This window comes from Magallana gigas, chromosome 5 (genome assembly GCF_963853765.1).
Source record: "Magallana gigas chromosome 5, xbMagGiga1.1, whole genome shotgun sequence".
Classification (NCBI taxonomy): Eukaryota; Metazoa; Mollusca; class Bivalvia; order Ostreida; family Ostreidae; genus Magallana; species Magallana gigas.
In genome coordinates this window covers 25,937,782-25,954,030 of record NC_088857.1, presented here as the reverse complement: position 1 = coordinate 25,954,030, position 16,249 = coordinate 25,937,782, and the positions used below count along the sequence as shown (strand labels likewise).

At 34.3% G+C, this 16,249-nt stretch overlaps 1 protein-coding gene across 2 annotated transcripts; it reads right to left on the bottom strand.

Annotated features, from left to right (window-relative positions):
• Positions 1-10,579: 10,579 nt before the first annotated feature.
• LOC105333215 (ETS homologous factor) lies at positions 10,580-15,318 on the bottom strand. Of its 2 annotated transcripts, XM_034454237.2 has the most exons (9): positions 15,138-15,318; positions 14,140-14,218; positions 13,842-14,007; positions 13,319-13,729; positions 13,028-13,186; positions 12,658-12,861; positions 12,340-12,535; positions 11,910-12,029; positions 10,917-11,449 (listed from the first exon to the last, which is right to left on the bottom strand). In XM_034454237.2, the coding sequence occupies exons 2-8, from the start codon at positions 14,158-14,160 to the stop codon at positions 11,921-11,923; spliced, it is 1,266 nt and encodes a 421-aa protein (XP_034310128.1). In that variant the 5' UTR covers positions 14,161-14,218; positions 15,138-15,318; the 3' UTR covers positions 10,917-11,449; positions 11,910-11,920. The 2 variants fall into 2 exon arrangements, with proteins under 2 accessions (XP_034310136.1, XP_034310128.1); XM_034454245.2 differs by lacking the exon at positions 11,910-12,029 and having other exon boundaries at positions 10,580-11,449.
• Between the last annotated feature and the right edge of the window lie 931 nt (positions 15,319-16,249).

The window sequence follows — 16,249 nt, the reverse complement described above, 5'->3', positions numbered from 1 at the left end:
TTCTCTCTCTCTCTCTCTCTCGTGATTGATTGATTGAATGAAAAATAGCATTTATTCTTTTTTTATTCATTTTATTTTCTTTACTAATACATGTAAGCTCTTTATGTATTTTTTAAAACTAATTAATAAATAAAGTCATTATGTAAAATCCTCTCTATATCAACACAAATTCTTGTTTTCTCTACTCAAAACGCATGAATATTAATATAATTATATCCTATATATTGAATGTCTGGGTCTGTGTCCATATTTAAAAAAAAAATACTGTGCAACTTAGGTGGTTTTCATTCTCTTTTCTAAAAAAAAGGGGGGGGGGGCTCTTTCCACACTAATTTAATGTTTTCGCCATACTTAAGTTGATATGTGATGTGACAACATACATTATACTTGTAAACATTTAGCTTGAGAGAGTATACGCTCTTGATGTATAAGATTTGACCTCCAAATTAAAATCTCGGTTGTAATGATGACAGACTATTTTTTTTAGTTATGCATGACGATTTTTTCTCTCACTAAAATGTGCGCAAATGAGAATGCTCCAAAACTATGACCACTCGATAGACAAGGAGAAGAAGCCACTTATATTAAAAGCCGGTTAGTATGCACTTGTATACGGCTTTGTAATATTTTTAGATTTGCATGGGTGGAATTTTCACCTTCCGGGTAATAGGCTTAGGTGAAAACCCTAAACGCAACTATCCAATGATATTCACCTTATCGCAAACGCACTGCACTTACAAAAATGTAATTAGAACTGGTTTTAAAGACTTCACGTGCGGGTTAAGAATTAGAGTTATATTTATATTTCATTTTGACGCTTTTGTAGGTTATTTTAAAAACATCAGAAGAGCTGGACATATTTCAATAAAACTGGAATGCTGTAGAAATTTTGTTGTTCCTATTTCAGCTCAAAACAAAAACGAATCAAAATTGTCAATATTGTTTTATTTTTCACACTACCCTAATACGTTTATTAAATTTACGATATTTTTCCTTATTTAAATTGACGGAATATGTTTCATTAGCTGTTAACGCGATCCGCATCATCGTTTCCTTCACAAACTCGATTTCTGAAAACGACTCGAAGTATAAGCATGCAGACATACTAATTGTTATTTGAGATATATGTGCATAAATGAACTTGAAGGCGCTTGAAACTTTCATACTACACAATAAGCTTGAAAATTTTAATTTTCGAAATTCATTTCATTTTGATTATACTTACTTTTGTTAATTCTGTACAATACATACTCTAATGTATGGGTTTGTGGTGTATTTTATTATGAATATTTTGTTGATTTTGAATTAAAAAATAAATTCTTTAAACAGTGTAAAAGTGACGCGATGTTGCAATCATGATGTGGTGAATTTGTGAAGCTATGCTCACCCAAGAGATGTCTGAACTGGCACCAAAACATGTCAGCTTGAAATATAGCGCTGTCCAGAAGCTTGTCCCCTATTGGACAAACGTCGACTAGCTGTGATGGTAGGATAATTGTCAGACCCTCCTGAAATAATCCAGTCATTCCTGGTACCAGATACTGCAGGCTCGCTTTTTTTGGTAGACGTTAAATTGTCAGACAAGTGTCGAAAGAGAAAGAGAAGAAAATACAGACAAATGTGTTAATGGCTCTTAAAGTGCGTTGCCATGGAAAAGTGTTGGCTCTTAAAGCACTTTTGAGTGACTCGCTCATCTATCATATATATAATGAGAATGCTTATTTTCAAAAAATCTGAATAGCTTAAAGTATGATACATGTACTTGTGTACATGTATAAATGACACCCATTTTCTCACAAAGAAAACATTTAGATGAAACTTTTTAAAAGACGAACAGAATAGGGTGCGTTTAATGATTAAAAAATCGGGATATTGGTAATAATAACTAATAAAAGAAATTGTTTTATATGAAATGGTTAATTTCAATTGCATCAATATTTGAACATGATAAAGACTTTTCATGTACATGCTTAATTTTGATTGTGCATGTCTTCGCTTTTGGTTAAAAAAAAAACTACACTTGTCTCCGATGAGGTACTATACATACATATAATGTGATGCATGTTACATAATCATCAAGTTTGCTCTTCATCGAGGCGATGCGCTGTTTTCCATCCTCTTCAGAGTAGAGCCTGGTTATTTCCGCTACTCTCAAGATTTGAGAGTGAGACGTGGAGGGAGGAGGTGGGGGGGGGGGGGGGGGTATGTGAAATTCTGGGACAGTCAATGGGGCCTATTATATGTGTCAGCCGGTGAACACCGTAGCCTATGACAACATCAGTGGAGTCCTGAGGACAGTATCAAGAACCACACGGGATCTCTCACGGTTTAGGATGGGAACTTGCTTCAATCATCTAACGCGACACGTGTAATAGGAAACACGTGAGTTGGATAAAAATTATCCCATCAATCACCACTGAAGATATTCATAAAATCATACATTTAAACTACGATATTCTATCAAGTCTGAAATAAAATAAAGAAATATAAACTGTTTACAAGCAAATTGAGTGCATGACTTTTCATAAATCTAAATTATTTTAAATCTTGATGAGGGAATAAAGAAATATTCTGGGGTTTTTTTTTTAAATGAACTCATGCATGGGACTGATAAAGGGCTGACAGTCACCACATATCTTAGCATTCTAAAATGTGCGGGCGGGGCCAATCGTATAGATATTCTTTAAAGCAGATCTATAGTGTACACAGTGAAAATGAATAATTCCTATTCCTAGCTCTTTCAATCATCCAGCTCTTTCCCTCTTGTATATGTTTATTGAATGTTTTATGTACATTGGATGTTGTATGTACAGTCTTCATGTTGCCCCTTGAGGGCCCTTAATTGGTTAATTGGTTAATAAAGAAATTGAAATTGAAATTATACAGTCACATAAAGTGTATGTAATTACATAACTCTCTGATTTCAATGTCAATGTACGTGGAGTATTCAGACAAAACACACTTAAGGACAGAAAATGCAGTTACATAAGATGATGAGTATGGTTATAATAATAATAATTATTATAATATGGTATATAGCTGTCCTTGATTTACTTTTAATTCAAAGAAGGGCACAACTTAAATAAATACATTTTAAATAAATACAATACAACCGTCTCTAAGATTCATGTACTATATAAGTGAAGGCAAGTTTTCTGGGTGAAAAAAATACTCAAATATTAGTGTATGTTAATATATAATTGTTTAATTTTTCAGTTGCCCGTACAAAATAAATGCATGTTAATTTTGTGCTAATGAGGTTGTTAATACACTTTAGATACACACTTAATATGAAACAAATTTTCATATGATTAGCTTCATAGACACTTTGCAAAATTATATTTTTTGAAACTGTTCAAATTGCATTTCCGCATTTTTTTGTAAAGTTTTCACTGTTGTTCTGGAAAACTAGAATGCTGCAAGGAACAGATTTTTTTATGAAGGATGTGTCAAAAGATTAAAGCAGAATTTTGTTTGTTCAGTAAGAGACTGACGCTGTCAACTTTACATAGAAATAATTTAGAATTCAATAAAGTTATCTATTGAATTAAATTCATTCCGATGACCAAAAGTAAAACAAAGATTTTATCTCTATATTGAAAATTAGTACAGGTCTACAGGACAATGGGTACAACCCTTTCCTACGCGGACATTTAGTTGAAGAGCTCTCGACAAATACCGAAGATAAATAAAAAACACTCAGCTTTGTACAGTTTAAGACATGATTCATCTTAACTCTCTGTCTCTCTCTCTCTCTCTCTCTCTCTCTCTCTCTCTCTCTAAATATAAATATACCTAAATATTCGTCCTGTTGTGTATTTAAAAGTCAAACATTCAAACACAGGAAACCCTGTCTTCCGTCTCCTCCACATGTTATTTTTGGCAAGTGAAGTGCGTAAAATCGAAATTTTAGAATTATTTTTAATGTATAACGATGTTAGTTTATGAAATTTGTTACATGTACCTATAAAATATACACAAAACGATGATAATGAATTAAAAGTAATAAAAGGAAAAAAAGAAAAGTACTTGTACATGGTTATTTAGGGATTGTTAACAGCGATGCCTGAATTTTGCATTTAATGAAATGTTCAAATGAATATACATGTAGATGTAGGTTGACAATTCTGAACCGATCGTTACACATACATTTTTTAAACAACTTAAACATGTCTTCGAACGCATTATCATTATTTAACAATGTTCAGTTAATAAACTACTGAGAGAGAGAGAGAGAGAGAGAGAGAGAGAGAGAGAGAGAGAGAGAGAGAGAGAGAGAGAGAGAGAGAGAGAGAGAGAGAGAGAGCTATTACGGTTGCGAACATAGCATGTTACATCACATGGTCTAAGAAGTTCATAATGAGGGTCGGGACGTCTGCATGTATACAGCGTCAAGGTCGGTGATGTCTGGGAGTGGGGGTGGGGGGGGGGGGTGTGGCACCAGCTACCTTCATGATATACAGTTTGTTTTATTTACCAAAAAAGGATAAATGAATAACTGTCCAAATTTGTATGAAAAATCGCCAACCCACCACAAATCTGTCATTCACGACTGTTTCTTGCATGGTAGTTACATCACTTTTAAACCACATGAACTACAAAAAAGTCTACGATAAATCGTTTACTCGTTTACTGGACTTGCCTTTAATCTTTTTGGACGAGAAATGTATCCTTAAATTAACAGTCTTATATTATAACTTTAATGAACAATGCCGGATTTTTGTAAGTGGGTGGGATTAGGGGGGGGGGGGGGGGGGGTAACATTCTGGCGGTAAATTAACAGTCTAATATAACCCCTAAAATGACCAATGCCGGTTTAATATTCTATCAGTCTTTTTTTATGAAGCACTTACTTAAAATACCTAAAATAAATAATGTTTTAATTCTTAACGCCATCTTTATCGGTATACAATTTTTTTTTTGGTTTTATGGATACATGTAAGTCAGGATTTATTTACACAGGGGCGACGCAAGATGTGTATACTTCTGCTTTGTTTGCGAACGTTATAACCGCATAAACCATGCACCAAAAAAAAAACAATTCGTTGGATTAATAAACATATCATAAAACGCTAATTAAATTATTTTGATATCAGAATCAAACAAGAATTCTATGGGTTACAACATGAATATGAGTAACAGAACTTGTCTTCCATGTATTACTATTTTAATTTTTCAAATAAAACTTCAGCCTCTGGGATGTGGAAATAGGAATTAGTACAAAATCAAGAAAAAAGTGATAAAGATATTTCAGGGTGCTTGCATAGTAATATCATGAATTATATAGTTATTTATCTTTAGGTAAGATGTATATTTATATTAAAAAAAAAATTGATAATGATAAAGCAAACTCAAATGACATTTTTTTTTCATCTGCGTTACTTCAAAATCCGACATTAAGTCCCATTTACCATATTCACCAAGTTTAGTATCGGTGATCTTCGGACAATAAAATTTGCATAATTATGTATAAATGCGCACGCATCTTTAATTTGCATAGGGCAACTTTTGATATTTCTGGTGAAGTATTTCTGAGGAAATAACTTTTAAAGCTATACACGCTAGTATTTGCGTCAATTTTGAACGACAGTGAAAACGCATGTGTTTGTCTACTTATAAAAGTTACCTTTATCCTGTAAATTACAATGGTGAAATACATCTCGTTTATAATTTTTAATTGTCTATTTTCCTACCAGGAAGGTATTACTTTTTCATGAAGGATGAGCGAAACCGACCTCATTGTGCATGTCCGCGGGAAATCAGGTGGCCGTTATTGTTTTCTTAATTAAATATCCGACGTGATTTTTAATATGCTTAACAGTTGTTCATTTGTAAAATACGTTTGTCATTCACGATATCCTTACTTTTGCATTAACACAGGATCTAAAAATAGCCAAATTAATAATTTTAGAAATTAAGCACAAAAACTAAATGTGCCTATTAATTTTAATGCTATATAAAAAAATATAGGTTTTGTAACAGACATATATCTAATTTGAAAAAAAACAACAACAATAACTCATTTTCAAACTACGCGTATAACTTTGGTCACATTTACTGGAAAAGAAAATTCTTTCACAATGTAAATGTACGTGTCACAAAACCGTTTTGACAACTATCTAAGTTTGTTCAGTCTAGCAACTCTAGCATTTTACAATGTCTTGTTGTACAACTCATGCATCGTTCAGGGGAATTCCTTTTTGCTATTCAAATGATGATCCACCAATCGCTAGCCCGAATATACAGGTAAATATTTAATTGTGTAATGACCAAAGTGGATTCATTAAAGAGACTGCCAGAATGTTAACCCCCCGTACACAAACTGGCATTGTTCATTGATGGGATGATATAAGACTCTTCGTTTACAGATAAATTCTCGTAAAAAGATGGGCAAGTCCAATGAATAATTCTCCGTTGTTTTAATTGCGGGCTTATTTTTCTGGTGATGTAGTTTCAAAATAATCTAAAACCAAAGAAACAATTATGTATGACAAAACAGAACATAAATAGCAGTATTCAGGCCTTAAACAGATTTGTGGTGGTTTGTCGACTATTTTATTCAAATTTGAACTGTTATTTATTTATCATTTTTGGTTGAATAAAGAAAGACTACGACATCAAGGTAGCTGGGTTTGTGCCCCACCCCAGACATCATCGACCTTGATGTTGTCAACACACAGACGTTCCGACCCTCATTATGAACTACTTTGACCACGTGATGCAACATGTCATGTTCCCGACCGTAATCGTCGACTGCAATGTCACGTGTCACTTCTCTCTCTCTCTCTCTCTCTCTCTCTCTCTCTCTCTCTCTCTCTCTCTCTCCTTTTTGTATTATCCACACTAAGTATATACCTTATTAGTAAGTAAACTCTAGGTTTCACATAACGAAAACGCTTTTTAAATGCATCTCTTTCTTAACACCTCATATGTTGGACCTTTCAAAATAAAATGTCACTTTGTTCGCACATATTACGAAAGCTCTGACAATTCACAGTTGTGCCTGTCTTTTAAATGCATAAAGAGTGTTAAGAAGTGTTGATTTTTTAAAAAACATTTCTCCCATAATAACCAGTCGGTTATTATTAGTAAATTATTTGTTGCGCACTGTAGTAAACCAATCGCCAGACTTAGATATGATATATGAAGTTGCATACAAACAATTGATTTTAATTCGTCTTATGCTTTTTTACCACTGAAGGGCCCTCAATGGGCAACAAAGATGATATATGTACAATTCAAACAGGAACATTATATAGTTTATTAAAACAAAACGACAGATTTTGTAGCCATAGTATGAATAAGGACTAAAGCAGTGAATTCATATATAAAGTACACAGACATATATGGCATTAAAAGGCAATACATGTACATTTCGAAACACATACATTTGGTAATATAAAATATAGCTGCATTAAACAACCAACAAACGTTATTTCTATAGACTGGCATTTTAAAGAAAAAGCTTATTTTGTGCAGTTGCTTCCTATTTATATACAATGTCACAGACATGTGCATGTAAAACATCACAAGAGAGAAAGATTTGCAGGATGGAAATGAAAACAGACATTATAACAAGTACACACATACTTATCTACATACAGTATTCTACATACTCATATATACATTATATGTCTTTATAGAAATAAACTTAGTAGTTAGTACATATCCTATATGAGAATATACCGGAGTTCGACTGTATATACTTTATGAACCGCAAATCGGTTTATAAAAAAGCGGTAATAACCAGTTTTTAGGAATACGAGTTCTATACATGTAACCCTAGAGTTTTTTTCTTATTATCCAATTCTCTATCATTAAATTGATAAATTATGACAAATTGATTTCATAAATAACAATAAACTGTGTAAAACTTGTGTAATGTGGATTGATGCAGGTTGGTTTTGGTTTTTTTTTTTTGGGGGGGGGGGGGGCGGGTTACAAGGCACTATATATAACGTCAGCAAAACATAGATTCTTATGTCTCCAATCTAATATGTATTGAGCAAAACTTTACATGATCAATAATTACAAAGGAGAGGGCGTTCTAAGTCGTTTTAGAGCTTGTGTCTAATCTTTTTGTTATCACAGTCTAAAGAAAATTATCTTCAAACTAAAATTTCTTTTGCTTTACAATATAAAATATTTACAATATTTATTTACTATATTTAGGGGTTTTTTTTATTAGTGATAGTTATTTGTTAACTTAATTCCCCATGATTTCGTGTTTATATACTGCAGCAGTTTCTATCTTCAAGTTATGTGAGGCTTACATTTTCTAATAAAAGATTTCTTGTAATCCACATTTAATTTATTTACTTGCTCTGCAGGGGCTCAAGTCAGCTGATGCTCGGTGTTCGTCAGTTTAACAGTTCACAATTTCTGAGTTTTAATATCATAAAGGATTTTGAAGTCGCCATATATGACATTTTTTGTGTGTCTTAACAAACATGTATTTCTTCCTTTTATACCTACATGTATATTTGTTTAAATGTGGAAGTAAGTTTTATTCGTGAATTTTTATTTTATTACGTCTGTGTCTAAATGAATTGGAATTTGTATGTATTTATATCTGCCTCTGAAAACTATTGATAAACGTGACTTGGTTCAAAAGATGTAGTTTTTTTTCTTTTCAACACAAGATTGTATTTCTTTCTGTATAAAGTTAACTCACTTGAAAGATCAATAAAAAGATAAATCCATGTAAATAAATCAATATGGTATGTATATGTAATAAATATAATTTGCAAACATTAAAAATAAAAATGAGGCGCTTTTTAAAGGATAAAAATCTTAAAAGAGAGCCCGCCTCCTTCAAGATATTTATGAAGGTAAATATTGAAATAGATGGGTTATGATTAACACCCAATCTGCTGGGTATTTACTTATGATTTATGTCTGCTCCCCGATAACATCTGTTAATGATTATCGGGATTTGTTCCTCATGATGTTTGCGTTTGATTTGATATTAACACGGATTAAGTACGATTAAGAAAGATTTAATGATTTTTCCGATACCTCTGGTCCTCGCACTATCACCCTCCGCGCGAAAACATGACTGACTTGTTTATTTCACTCGCCTTAGGTTATTGTTTAGATTGTGATTTTAATATTTGATTTTGATTTTGTCAAGATCAAATGCAACTTCGGGTTTGTTTCTTTTTAACTTTTCAGTATATAGTGTTTTGTCGCATAATATCTTATTACTTTAGATGCATTGTGTACACGTGTATGAGTGGGAAAGTGGGGTTTGCTCATTAAGTTTAGATTTTTAATAACTTAAAATTATTGCAATTTGGCATCTTTGAAATATTTCATAATATATGAGCAGTTTTATCGTCTGGTATCATATCGTCCGGATTTGATAAGGGTTTCTTCAACACAAAACTTTATGCCTTCAACTGCAGACTTTGTCCAACTATCGAAACATTCATAATTGCATAACACTTTTCATATATCTATATATAGCCTGAGTTTAGGTGGACTTATTCATAATATTTATGTTCTGCAGCTGTTGTGCTTGGGTTCTATTCAATGAAATATACATGTTTATACTTGAATTACAGAATGGAAAATTTGTTACAACATGCACTGCATTAGACACAATCTCTTACTGATAAAAATTGATTGAAAAATAGTATAAAAACATGTCGAACTGAATTATGATCATTATGATACTCTTCTTATTTCTTTAATCTTCAATTTCCCCGAATACATGTAGCGTGTTATTGTGTCTGCACGGCCGCGAATCTATTACACGTGCTCAATTCCCAATCTTTTTTGTATTAAGCATACACATGATTTGAATTTTACATTTCTGTAATGACTTCGTTGCACCAATATGCATTTGTTTGGTGTTACTGCTTTTTAATACTTAAAGGCAATTCAATCCCTTTGATGAAATACGTGCAAATACAATTAAAAGAGCTTGCAAACAAAATGGCATACTCAGAGTCTGATGGATAACCAATTCAAGACCAAAGTCTAAAAATCCGGGGTCGATGCATTTTTGAAAATATTTCAATGAAAATATTAAAATTGAACACATTGATATTGTGCTTAAAATCAAATTATGTATAATTGTTTATGTATCAAATCAAATTTCATATATCTCTCTCTGTCTGTCTATAAATATTAAAATTGAACACATTGATATTGTGCTTAAAATCAAATTATGTATAATTGTTTATGTATCAAATCAAATTTCATATATCTCTCTCTGTCTGTCTCTGTTTAACGATTTTACACAGGGATGTGCCCTATTTTTCTTCCATATTCTTCATAATATTAAAAATAAAAACCAACTGTTGACAAACAGATGTTGATGGCGACGATACCCCCCCCCCCCCCCCCCCCCACAGTGATTATACCATGGAAGATTACAAAGCTATCTTTTTGGGGGTACGAGAGTAAAAACGACCTTAATTAAATATTTAGTATATCTAATTAAAACTCCTCAGAGTGGAACCTTAGTGTCATGGGGTTTTTTTCTTTAAAAAAAACGCATCATTCAAGAATGGTGACGTAATAAAATGAAAATGAGTTACTTTTCTTGCTACACAACACAAACCAACTGATGTCATATTTTTATGATTGTTTTATTTTTCTTACAAATGTACAAAAATAGATTTCAACAATTAATATAATACATAATTTGTCATATGAAATAAATAAATTACACAATAAATTAATTAACTAATTATAGCACAGTGTGGGACTTATAGTTTTTGGATGTTGGGAGAGCTCGCACCTGTCAGTCACCAAGCTCTTCTTTCTTCAGGTCCATTACAAACAATGTTCCTGGAGACTATTTTTGGATTTTGTTTTTAAAGTCACATCAGTTAAGAGATCATTAAAAGACACTGTTATTAAAGACATTGTTATTAAAGACATTGTTCTTAAAGACACAGTTCTTAAAAAAAAAAACAAGTAGTTGTAACTCAGATAAGAGAATGGATTGTCATTTTTCCCCATTAGGAATTAAGTACGCATTCTTAAAGAAGTTTTTTTTAATGTAGCTGCCTTTCTGTAACGACTTTGTGTTGATTTTTTTGGCGAATGTGTAAATATGTGTCTGTACACACAAACATTCATACGTATTTTCATCTAGAACTATAATGTCAATGAGTTTGATGACTTAATGCACAGTTTTTGATGAACACTTTTACAACAACTTTGGTATCCTCTTGGCACAGGATGTTGTGCCATGTCTGGACGTCTGATATTCTTTTGCGCATGCGCCATGACGGAATCGTCATTGAACTGGTAACTGCGCATGTCTCCGCGACTCGCTTCCACCGACACATTGATGCAGTCGACGTCATGAAGTAATTTTGATTTTGCACCAATGAGACTTGTTCAGTCTTTCCATCCGTGGGAATTGGGTCCAAACTTGTAGACCAGACGCCTCCCGTCCACTCGATCGAGGATTCCTCGCTTATAGTAATATCTGTAAAAACCAAAATCATACATTAAATCAAATTTACCTATTTCAGGTTATTCAAAGGTTTTAAATTTTATTTTTAAATTTCAAATTCACATTTTAGAATTCATTGATCATTTTACCAACAATGTTATTCAAAGTTAACAGAAAATGATTAGAGAATAGGAGAAAGACTGAAGTCAAATATAGTTATATATGTTATAGAAGTTAAAGGAGAAATATTAAAATGGCTAATTTACTAGAAAATGAAAAAAAGAGAAAAACAACAGATTGCTAGACAAGTGATTATAGGACTCTATAAAAAGGAAAAAGAACATAAGAGATGCACAAGCCAAGAAAATCAGAGGTCAGCGGTGAACAGTTTAAATGCTGGAAAAAGAAAATAAAAAACTAGAGAGAGAGACAAAAGCAATCCAAGCATAAAGAAGCGGTTAGTGCGCAAACAACAAACGTAAAAATTATTAACCTAAAGCGAGTTTAGAGGTCTTTCCAGCCGTGCGCCTTTTGCCCGAAACGGAAGCATAATTTCTTTGGAAATTTTCCGTTTTTGGGTACGTCTGCAAAATAGCCTGCTGATCTGCAAAACCTGTCGATCAAAAGTGAGGATTAAGTTTCTGGTGTGTTTGCACATATCAATGATGGAGTCCTTGCGCGCAATGTTATGTTGTTTCCCTTTGATTTTATTTAAATATCATGCATCAACGATAGACAAGGACAAGAATTTACACAACATTTTACATTTACCAAAACCCATGCATCCATGTAAAGATAAATATTTAAATCCCATTTATTTTAACCATGCCTGCGTTTTCATGTAATATATATATATATGTATACCACTGGACAATGTAAAAGACGAGGACAAATTACGCAGAACACAAAGGATGTGTATTTACCTCATAGCACGGCTCAGCTTCTCATATGTCATGCTCGTGTTGTTCTTTTTGCGGCCCCACATTTGCGCAACTGCCTCGGACTGCACAAACCGGAACACCCCGGTCTCTTTATCCTCCCAGCGCAGAAGAGTCGGGTTAAAGGCGGAATCTTTCAGCAAATCGCGGATGAATTCCCATAAATGATTTCCTTTTGAAGCTATAATAGAGAGGGAAATACAATAATCAATGTGGGAATACTTTTGTTCACTTAGATGTTGTATTGCATTTCTAGTTTTTGAAAAATATTATAACGTGAGGATTTTGAAATCACATGCTTACATTGGCCCACTTTTCTGCCTCTGTTGCACTTCTTTGGCACCCTTTCTGCCTCTTGTTCTGGCTCCACGATGCCGCTGTCGTTTGAAACGCTGGAGGAGTTTCTGGTCCTGTTTTTGGCTTTCTTTGGTTCTGGCATCTCCTCGTCAGAGAACACGGCGCTCACCGATAACTCGTTCTTGTCGTGTTCACTTCCAATTTCTGAATCTAATCAAACAAGAAAAAAAAAATGTTTACATTTCAGAAAATGACATCTAAGGAGAGGCACTTTAAACATTTCCTGATCATTTCACTTTGGATCATAAAACAAGTGCATCATCTTCATGCATCGACATTGAATGATTGTTGTAAATTTCCGGGGACTAGTACTCACCTCCGCTAATGTATCCAGGATCGACCCAAGTAGGACAACTATTATCGGTCGGGAACAGGGCCGGGTCACTGTCGATATCGTACCACTCCCCGCAGATGTTGACTTTAGGGGCGCCTAGCGTGGGGTCGTATACCGTCTCTATGTTGTTATCTAACATTTCTAAAATTAAGAATAACAACACAATACATACAATGATGAATCAACCGTTATGTAACTGTCATGTCTTGTTGTTGTTGTTGTTGTTGATATTTGTTTTTAATTGATTGCAATACTCTGAATCATAACACTTACTGCTCGTAGATTCATCTATTTCCATGATGTCTTCAGATGAAGAGGAAGATGATGAGGAGGAGGACGGGAAGAGGAGGGCGTTGACGAGGTCTGTCAGCTGACTGGACGTGTCCGTGCCGACCTCGCTCTGTTGGGGGGTGATGAACTGGGCCTCGTTAACATGCCTTCGGAACATTTCATAAAACTGCTGTCCGTATTCTGGGTCTCGCTCAATAAATTGACCGAGAGTCATTTCACAAAGTTCTTTTCCAGTCACAGAGTTGAATTGTTCTCCTCGTAGTTTTGCAATATCAAGGTGTTTGGCATCAGCAACATAGTATAACCAATCGAGGACCTCTAACGTACTCCAATTCTGAGGATGCTTCTGAGTCCAGCTTAGCATGTCCATACTGTCTGAACAGCAGGATGTGTCTGAAATAAAGAGGAACTTGTGAACAATCGGCACGGTGGTTAATGGTTTGGTCAATGGTTGAGGTAATTTCAAACTCTTGATTACAATGTGTTGAAAAAGCTTTGCTGTTACCTTGTTTGTGAAAGATGTCGGAGAATGTCATGCGGCTGACGGTGGTAGGGATGGATTCCTGGGGAGTCTGGGGCTCGCTGACTAATTCAGTTTTCATATCCATGTTTTCGTTTGCGTAAAATGAGATTTCAGATTCCGACAAATCGTGAGGAAATGTGTCGGGCAACTGTCAAATATCAGAAAATCAACCTTACAATCATATGTATCATAACAATAATGAAATAATCTCAAAATGAAAATTTTAAAAGCTCTTCCTTTTCCTAAAAGTAAGATACTTCATAATGAAGAGGATACTTACAGCTTGGGTTGGACACGACATCTCAATGATATCGTCTGCCGATAAAACAGATATGTATTCAATGTCGTCAAAAGTGGACCTGAAATGAAAATATTCCAAATTTTCCATGAGGCATTCCATGACTACCCTCAAATACTAAAACTAAACGTAATTCCACTGGTCAACTTCTTGGACAAATATAAGATTATGATTTGCAAGGTCTGGTCAAGGTGCCAGATATTTTGTAATTAGCCCCTTGTGTTAGATCACCCCTTATATTGGTACCCGTCCCCCTTGATGCACCGGTCATCATTAATATCCAATAAGGATCAAGCACACCGAGCCTCGGTGGGCCGGGCCTCACCCGTCAACAAATTTCGTCACCGTGTCTTTTTACGCCAAAGTGCAGATTTACATGTGTTTTACCACCCCGGGGAATTTATGAATCTAAAAATAATAATGCTCGCTGGAGTCGATGCTATGTGACTCCTGGTTATAACAGTTGCAGTGCAGTACCGTTGCGGCCATGTTTGGTCTATCACTCCAGGGTTGATTGATATACTGACAACCATATTCTACCCGTAAATCCGAAGACGAAATCTGAAAATCTACAAATCCTATATGCCCTTACATCATTTAAGTAAATAGCCCAAGGACTTAATGTGCAGTTTATGTATTTTTAAGTCCATAATAGCGTAATACTACAAGAAGAAGACAATTTTATAGGTAATATTCGCATAAGTCGTTGTGATACGGGTGGCAAAAATAAAAATGTCATGTGTATCTGGGTAATTTATCTCCTAAATCCAGCCATGACACCAAGGATGTAGAGTAACTAGTCCTGCAACGTTACATGTACGACTGCAACATCTTGCTTACAAACTAATGTAACAATTGACAGCTGCCCGTGAACACTTGCTCTTATTCCATATTCCGCAAAGAAGACGGTGAAAATAAAGCAAACATATTCTCCTTTTCAACAAAACAAAATCCAGTTATTGAATAAAGATTATTCTCACCTTAATCAATCAAGAAAGATTAAATTAAAATCCTCGTTATGCGAATAATTGATGCAAATGTTCAGATAACACCTTGCACAGAATATTATTCAAAATGTTTGGTTTCTTTCACACATTTGTTGCTAATAAATTAAATAGTTTTTTTAAAAGATGTGTTTCACTCCACATCTTATTTCAGTATGATGTGTATTCGCGTTTTGTGTAGATAAATAATACTGAGGTCACGTGGTCTGTAGCATTGATCGTTCTCTTGCCGTATGTTTAGGGAAATTCCCTAAGAGGGATAGAGAAAGCTGATTGGCTAGCGGCGATGTGACGCTTCAATGCGACTGGAGTAACAAATTCAGGTCATTTGTAAAGCGCTTACAGTGAGTGTGTATATTTGTGTGACTGCTGTATTGTCTACCTTCATTTCTTGACCTGTCATCTAATACAATGATCCATGATCATAAATCTCGCGACAGCCCGCAAGAAGATCGAGATTAAAAGCCAACACAGCGTGCGTGATTTAATTTATTGCAGAATGGATGGAGAGAAACGAACCAAGACTACTCAGAATATTCACTTTTTTTCTTGAATTTTTACACAATCGATATTTGAACACTTTCCCCCGAAAGAATAGCAGACTGCTTAGCATTAGAGGGGAAAATCAATTACGGCATGCATTTTTCTCGTTATCTATGACAAAATCGTTTCCAAGGAGATCGCGATCTAAGAACGTCATTAAATATTTTGTCTTAAAAGGGTTGTTTTAATTATGAAAATTTATACTGATAGAAATTGGGTAATTGTGAAAGATAAAAAAAAACCACCAAATGTTCGTGCGAATAACGTGTATTATATGTTTATGTGTATTCACCGTTGCAATGCAAGTACTATTTTTTGGCTCAATGAACAGTCCATAGTGTAACTCCACGACCCACCCTCACTCTTAATTAGTTCAAGTGTCCAAAGGTCGTGGTGGCTTTACCTGGAAAAGCCGTACCTTGGAATACCCGTAAATGACCAGTTTTATCGTTCACGCCCGATGGGCGAGGTTTATTGTTCTCTATCAACTGATACGTAGCGATTTTGTTTACTGGTTATATTTACTGCCTTGATATGGAGAAATA

What these genes read in the sequence shown, in the direction of transcription:
- LOC105333215 (XM_034454237.2), bottom strand. Translation starts at nt 14,160, where the DNA reads ATGTCGTGTCCAACCCAAGCT. An exon ending in CGACATCTTTCACAAACAAG is followed by an intron (nt 13,730 to 13,841) that starts GTAACAGCAAAG and finishes TCTTTATTTCAG; the next exon opens with ACACATCCTGCTGTTCAGAC. An exon ending in AAGCTGAGCCGTGCTATGAG is followed by an intron (nt 12,030 to 12,339) that starts GTAAATACACAT and finishes TTTGATCGACAG; the next exon opens with GTTTTGCAGATCAGCAGGCT.